Source organism: Gekko japonicus, unplaced genomic scaffold (assembly GCF_001447785.1).
Source record: "Gekko japonicus isolate JY-2015 unplaced genomic scaffold, Gekko_japonicus_V1.1 scaffold366, whole genome shotgun sequence".
NCBI classification, from domain to species: Eukaryota; Metazoa; Chordata; class Lepidosauria; order Squamata; family Gekkonidae; genus Gekko; species Gekko japonicus.
The window spans coordinates 624,991-632,131 of NW_015159721.1; the positions used below are offsets into that span (position 1 = coordinate 624,991).

At 50.1% G+C, this 7,141-nt stretch overlaps 1 protein-coding gene across 1 annotated transcript; it reads right to left on the reverse strand.

The window, feature by feature from the left end:
• Nucleotides 1-2,099: 2,099 nt before the first annotated feature.
• On the reverse strand, nucleotides 2,100-6,598 carry PPP1R3G (protein phosphatase 1 regulatory subunit 3G). Its single transcript, XM_015421385.1, has one exon. It carries the CDS (start codon nucleotides 6,583-6,585, stop codon nucleotides 5,677-5,679), a length of 909 nt encoding a protein of 302 aa, XP_015276871.1. The 5' UTR covers nucleotides 6,586-6,598; the 3' UTR covers nucleotides 2,100-5,676.
• Between the last annotated feature and the right edge of the window lie 543 nt (nucleotides 6,599-7,141).

A 7,141-nucleotide genomic window follows, 5' to 3' on the forward strand; every position in this document is an offset into this window, starting at 1 on the left:
TGCAAATAACCTCTGTGTTCTGACTGGCTATGGGGGGGGGAGAGGAACAGCAAACTGTTTAGAATGTTGGAGGCAAGACTCAAGCAATGCAGCCAGTGGATAGGGACAGATTCTGAGTGGCACACCAGGGCACCAACCAATTCTAGAGCGTGTGGAATGTTCTAGAGAAGTGCCACCACCATTCGGCTTTTATATATAAGGGAGATTAAGCACAGTACCTTGCGCAAAATGACATGCCACACCAGTGTTCCCCTCCCTGGGTAGGCTTGGGGGGAGGGGAGCAGAGAAAGAAAGCAACTTTAATTTTGAATGCATTCTCAAAGGCCCCCCCAACCAGCTTGGAGAAGGCATTTGTCTCTGAATCCCTTCTCCAAGCCAAGCTAGCTGGGGGGGGGGGCTTAGAGGATGAATTTAAAGTTAAAGTTGCTTTCCTTCCACTTCTCCCTCCCCCATCTATTTCCTTCCTTCCTTCCTCCCCTCCCTCCCCATCTAAAGTTATCAATATGATGTTAATAAAAAGCCAATTTGCATAGTTTTCATTAAAAACATCTGTGTAATATTTGTTCATGTCTTACGGCTCTAAAACATCTGACGTTTATTCTATGTGGCTCTTGAGTGAAGCAAGGTTGGCCACCCCTGGTTTAGGGGTGGCCGGATTTCCAGGAAATAACTGATATGGCTCTATACATCTGTGCTTTCTCCCACATTTAAGAAAGTAATTGGGTTCTTTATAGGGAAGTTTCATAGCTTTAAAGCATATAGACATAGGCACATACATGTGGCCAATAAGTTATTTCAAGACTTCTTATTTTTTCCTTCATTTATACCTCAACTTCCCCCCCCCCCAATATGGACCCAGAGCAGCTTACATGTTTCTCACAACAGTGTGACCAGCCCAAAGTCACCCAGCAAGCTTCCATGTCAGAGTCGGGATTCGAACCTGGTTCTCCCAAAATCACTCTGACACTCTCACCACTATACCATACTAGCTCTGACCATTCTGACCAGTTATAGCCCTTTCCAGAGTTAAGGCTGAGGTTTTAAGCTAGAAGTAGTACTGCATATTAAGAGTAATCTATTACAGTAGGCTTTTTTTCTTCTTCAAATATATACGGCCGAGAAGGCTTCTAGTGTTTTCAGATTTTGGTACAAAATAACAAAGCTAAAGTCAAAACCAAACAGAACTAAATGTAGGATGACATTGGGCAGTAATGTAAACTATATATCATGAGAAGTTCCTTCATAAGAACCTTCGGCTTTTAAGGTTTAGAAGCCACTGATCAAATGGCCTTAAACACTATGCTTGATCTTAAAGCCAAAGAACTATTACTAGAAGAAACTTTATTCCGATAGTTCAGCCAGTTTTGACAAAAGGAACTGGTTTTAACATTTAAGCTCACATTCTCTACCTTAGTCTCCAAATCTGCTATAAAATGGTCTCGAACTTTAAAGTTTCCAGCCCTGTGGGAAAAGGCAAAACAAAAAACCAGCCAAGTTTCTTAGTCTCCTTTACAAGAGATATTTGTGTTTGCCAGCCCAATAAAGTCTTTTAAGAGCTGTGAGGCCTGAAATCCCCAGGATGATCTTTGTTTGCGCAGCCTTCATCGGACACATGAAATCAAGCTGGAGACCAAAAAAAAAAAGTGATGCAGTTAGAAGTACCAGACAGACAGCCTCATTAACTTGCAATGCAAGGCATTTTATTCATCAAGGTTTACAAGGCAATTCCCACAGTGCATCTAAACAAAAACTTTTACCCCAACCTGCCTCCCCTACCCCGTTTTCTCTTGTGAAACATTCAAGATGCAAGTCCATTTGTCATTCCTGGAAAATGAGGACAATCCTTGATATGCAGTCCATGAGATGGCTGGAGGTGAGCAGTCAGCATCCTCAGGACAGTTTAGTGTAGTGGTTAAAGTGCACGGACTCTATAATCTGTGAGAACTGGGTTTGATTCCCCCACTCCTCCACATGCAGCTGCTGGTGTGACCTTGGGTCAGTCACGGCTCTCTCAGAGCTGTTCTTGAAAGAGCTCTCTGAGCCCCACCTACCTCACAGGGTGTCTGTTGTGGGGAGGGAAAGGGAAAGGCGATTGAAAGCTGCTCGGAGACTCCTTCAGGTGGTGAAGGGCAGGGTATAAATCCAATCTCTTCTTCTTTCCTCAGAATGTTGCCTCTTCCAAGATTATCCACAAGAGGTTCAAGAGAAAACCTCTACATATCCTGGGCTAAACCAGTTCTGGCCAGTTTTTGCCAGAATATACAGCACCCTAGAGATTTTCACCTTGCTTGCTGTGTATAATCTTGTTCAGACAGCAGGATTCTTCAGAAATACCGGGCGGCATCTCTGCTCACTCCCCTCTGAAAAGACTCTAGCCAGGAGCTAAAACTGTCACATTCAATTTCAGGCCTTTTCCTTTTAAAAAAGAAAAGTGCTCCACAGTCCTCTTGCGCACAGCCAGTATGACACGATAAAACCAGAGATTTCGCAGCGTGCCAACTGAAGCTCTAAGTATTTAAAGAGAAGTTGGCTATGGACGCAAGTATTAACACACTGGAGTTTTTTGCAGCGTATAAACATTATTCCATGGGAAAACCAGCTTCTCCTCCGAAGATGACAGGATCGTTACCGCTTAAGGCAATCCTGGGCAGCATGGTTTATGCTGCACATACACTGACTCACTGCTGGCTCTTTGGCACCATTTCAATGTTCATTTAAGCAAAAGGAGTATGTAGCCTCAAGGATTTTGTGTACTTGAGCTAGTGCTAGCTTATTCAAGTGCTATATTAAAACCTCACAGGGAGGTTTTGTGCATTTACAACAAAGCATTTTCCAAAAAATGACTCTGGATGAGTCCTTCTGCACTTTTGCAGACTGCTTACTGCCCTAGCTGGACAATCATTTCAGGACCTCCGAAGCAGCAGAAAGCACCCACGCTCTTGCTGTACACATGCTCCTGGGACACTGGGACAAAAGAAAAAACAGAACAGGGGGGGGGGGAGGCTTCATCTACAATTCAACTTTTGTCCAAAATAGTTTTCGAAAGCAGAGTCCAAGGTTACACAGCATGACTCACTAGGAGACTGCCAGCCAGCCAGCCTCTCTCGGCATCAAAAACAAATAAATCACAGTTTAACTCTTAAAAGTACTATGGGGTTTCCAAAGGATATTCCAGATTTTGTTAGTTTATTCCACATTCTTCACTATAACACCCCCAAGTGGCTAGAGGATTCCCAGCAGCTTACACACAACACAGAAAAGCAAATACTCATTGTGTGTGCACTGCAAAAATAGCCTCATGGATGAAAGGGACACAGTTGTCTACAAACATGCAGTACACCACACGTTCAGGGGCTGTGACAGGCCAAGGTCCCTAGATTTGCATTTGCTGATCTTCACTTGTTATATTATCTACGACTGTTTGCCGTATGCTTGAGGGGGAGAGAGGAAACACATATTCTTTACTATCAGGTATGACCCACAGTCTCCTGAAAAGGTGTGCTTTAAGCAAACAGCTAAGTGATTCTGCAAGAAAATGCATTCATAACAGCCAGCTGCAGGAAGTGAAACTCAAGGATGACAGAACAAGGTTCTGCAGAGTTTATATCTCCCTTCATCTTCTAGAATGCTGGGCCTTCAACAGAATTTGCATACAAACCCCCTTAAGATAACCAGCAGGGGCACCACAACACTGACCTATTACTCTCACCTGTCACCATGCTGTGCATACTCTTCTCTTACAATGGTGTCAATCATTTAACATGCTTCTTGGCCATAACCAACACAGGATCACAGTATAAAATTCTCACAATTCCAAAGAGGGAAGAGATCCAACATTCCAAGTTTTTATTGGGTTGAATAAATAGCATAAAATTCCGAGTTTTGCCTTTGAACAGCAAAAACAGCTATGCCACTTCGAAACGGTAAATTATTAGACCACAAGATTCCATGGGGGGAAGGAACCTTTAATACAATATCTCTGCTCAGACAGGATTTTCAGGGTATAGCTTAATGACTATTTAGGCTGACCACATTCCCAGCAACAAAAACAGATCTACGGAAGGGGTCGCCGAACCAGTCTCCCAGACCGATTGCCGCTACTAACTCTACAAACTAGCATAATAAGGCCACTTAGGATTGTGAAAGTGCATTTCGGCTCCAACAAAAAGGATAACCCTTAAAGGGCTCCACTAAGCTACAGATTCAGGACACTCAAGTGACGAAGACCACGCTCCCGTTATAAGCGACAAAACAGTGACTTTGCCATCAGCAATAAATGTCACAGTATACCAGTATAGTTCAAGTGAAAAAGATATGAGATGGAAATTCAGGGGTGATCTTACTTTTTAGTGTACTGTCCATCTCCACACTCCACGGCAACAGCCAGGAGCTTTGCTACCCTCTAAAAAATCCTGCAGGTGCTTGCTCTGTTCTGAGTTAGCCAGGTGCACACAGGAACGTTCTGCATGTTCCATGTTCTGCAAATCTGTTATCAGCTGCAGCTACAAGCCAGCTAGCTATAAGTGGTCAGCCAGCATGTGTAAAACCAGATGTAAAGCAGGGCAGGGTTTCTGCACTAACAGTTGTGTAGGACACCATGTTTTGGCAGGTACAAGATTTCACGCTAAAATTTCTTTGTTCTGTGCAACTATGAGAGTGCTGGAGAGATCTTCCCTTATACCTGGAGCACACTGTTTAAGGCAGTTTTCCAATGGCTCTTACATCCCTACCAGTTTCGTGAACTAAACCCACATCTTACATGGACCCTGAAATCCCCCCATGTGCTAGGTCATTGGTAGTTAACACCATGTGTAATCACAGAACTATCCAGAGCATCTCAGCCTAAAGAACAGAAGCATTTCTTCTAGCCCCAATTTTTGCTGAGATTCAGCCATTTCCCATAAGCACCTTTCTCTTTATTGCCCCCCCAAATAAAATCCAACAGCACTTTATACCTTTGTTGGGAGTATAAGCACCTAGGCACAGCGGTCAAAACATCAGTTCTGTCTTACATCAATGTATAAAGAGACCTTTCACTCAAGGCACAATATTCAAGTTGGAAGACAGGAAGAAAAGGGGCAGGTTGTTGTGTTGTTGTTTTTTTAAGTATGTCCTGAACAGCTGTTTTATTTCCCCAGTTCACTGTAGTGCTGTATTCTTCTAGACCCATTAAAGGACATTTCACAGATGAGAAACTGAAGAGAGGTCAGTCTTTAGCCGACTTCCAAGCAACGGTGATAGGACACTGGAAATACCAGTTCACTTCCTTCCCTCTCTCCGAACATACGTAAAGTGCATTCCAGGAAACGCGGACCCAAGCCTTGCACAGCAAGAGTCTACAGATCCACTGTTCGATTCACATCAGAATGGATCCAAGCAACAAACCTGCCCGCCTGTCAGAGAGTGCCAACGTTTTGGAAATGCTGTTTAACTGGGGGGGGGGGGCACCCCTCTGTTCCCACCGGCTCTGGGTCAAGCCACGATGAGCTTCTCACATTCACAGAGCGAGGCGATACCACGTAAGGTGCAAAGGCACAGCTGGCAACTCGAGGCCCTCCAAGGCGCTGGAACAGGAAAGGCACGTCGGGCGGCCAGGCGCTGGTTACCCCACTCGGTTCCGCAAGGGGCTCGGCGTCCCCCCAACTCCAAGCTGGGCCCGGTGGAGGCCGGTGGGCCTCAAGGCAGGGGCGAGGCGGCCTTCTCGGGCTGGGAGCCGCGCATGGTGTAGTTGGCGCCTCCGTTGTTGTCCCAGTACTCGCCCTGCTGGCTGCGGTAGCAAATGGCGAAATGCACGGCCGTGCCCTCCGGCAGGCCCGGCGGGAGGCACAAGGCGAACTGGTAGCGCTCGACCGGGCCGGAGAGGGCCGAAGGCGCGGGCTCCCCGACGGGGGGCGGCGGCGGCAGGGGCAGGGCGGAGGCGTCGAGGAAGGAGAGCCACTCGTTGAAAGTGTAGCGGACCGTCACCTCCTTGGCGCCGGGGCAGGCCAGCACCCGCACCACGCCGCGCACGTCCGTGGGCGCCCCGGCCAGCGCCGTCCCCGCCGCCTCCTCCAGAGCCAGGGCGGCGCTGAACTCCTCCAGGTCCCGCTGGCGCATGGGGAAGCTCTGCAGGCGGGAGAGGACGGCCGGCGGCACCTGCGGCTCCTCGGCCGCGCTGAAGTGCTTCACGCTGGCCAGGCACAGCCCCAGCGCGTCGGCGAACTGCACCCGCTTCTTGCACTTGGTGCAGCAGCCGCTCGCCGGCCCTTCGCCCCCCTCAGCCTCGCCTCGACGGCCCGGCGGCGGGAAGAGGCGCGCGGCGGCCAGCGTCGGGCTGGCGGGCAGCGAGAGGGAGCGCCCGTGGCGGCGGCGCAGCGCCAGCAGCGCCTCCTCGTCGGCATCGTCGTCGTCGTCCTCCTCCTCCTCCGCGGCGGCCTCGCTCGCCTCCTTCCTCGGCCGCAAAAGCGCCTCCTCTGGCGGCGAGCTCCGGCTGCTGCTGCTGCTCGGCCAGCGCGGGAGAGAGGCGGCCTCTTCTTGCAGCTGCCGCTCCCCGAAAGGAGCTAGAAGTTGCCCGAAGCCCAGCACGGCCGAGCCCTGGCCCTCCATCGCATGACGCCGCCGCGGCTCAGAGGCCAGGCAGAGCCCCGCAAAGCCACTTTATCTCCCGGTGCGGTAGCTGGCAAAGTCCCGTTGCGCAGTGGGGGGGTGCCCCCTTTCCCTGCCTCCACCACACTCCCCCCTCCCCCCTGGGAGAGAGTGGACGGGGCAGGACCTCCCACAGGAACCCGAAAGAAAAAAGAGACATTCGCCGCAGGCGCCGAGGCACGTAGCCGCTTCCCGCGCGGACGGGGGCGCGCGCACCCGCCCCTTCTGGGTCCCCGCCCCACGCCTGAGTGGAAGCGGGCGAGGAGACGCGCCTCGCCCCCTTCGGAGCCGCCCGGGAGCCCCAGGAGCAGCAGAGGTTTCCCCCCGGCCTCAGACTGGCCTTTGCCACGCCTACCAAGACCTGTCCCGCCGCCCCCCGTGGCAAGTAGGGTGGGTACAGTTTGGGGCAGCAGAGGGGGAAGAAATGATTTGCAAGGAGAAGCCCAGGTCGCCATAGAAGTGCCTTCTCCACTGATACATTGTCAGCCTCCCCAACTTTCCTACATCCATCTTGTTG

Bases quoted from the DNA above. Each gene is read 5' to 3' on its own strand.
- PPP1R3G (XM_015421385.1), bottom strand. From the start codon at position 6,585: ATGGAGGGCCAGGGCTCGGCCGTGCTGGGCTTCGGGCAACTTCTAGCT.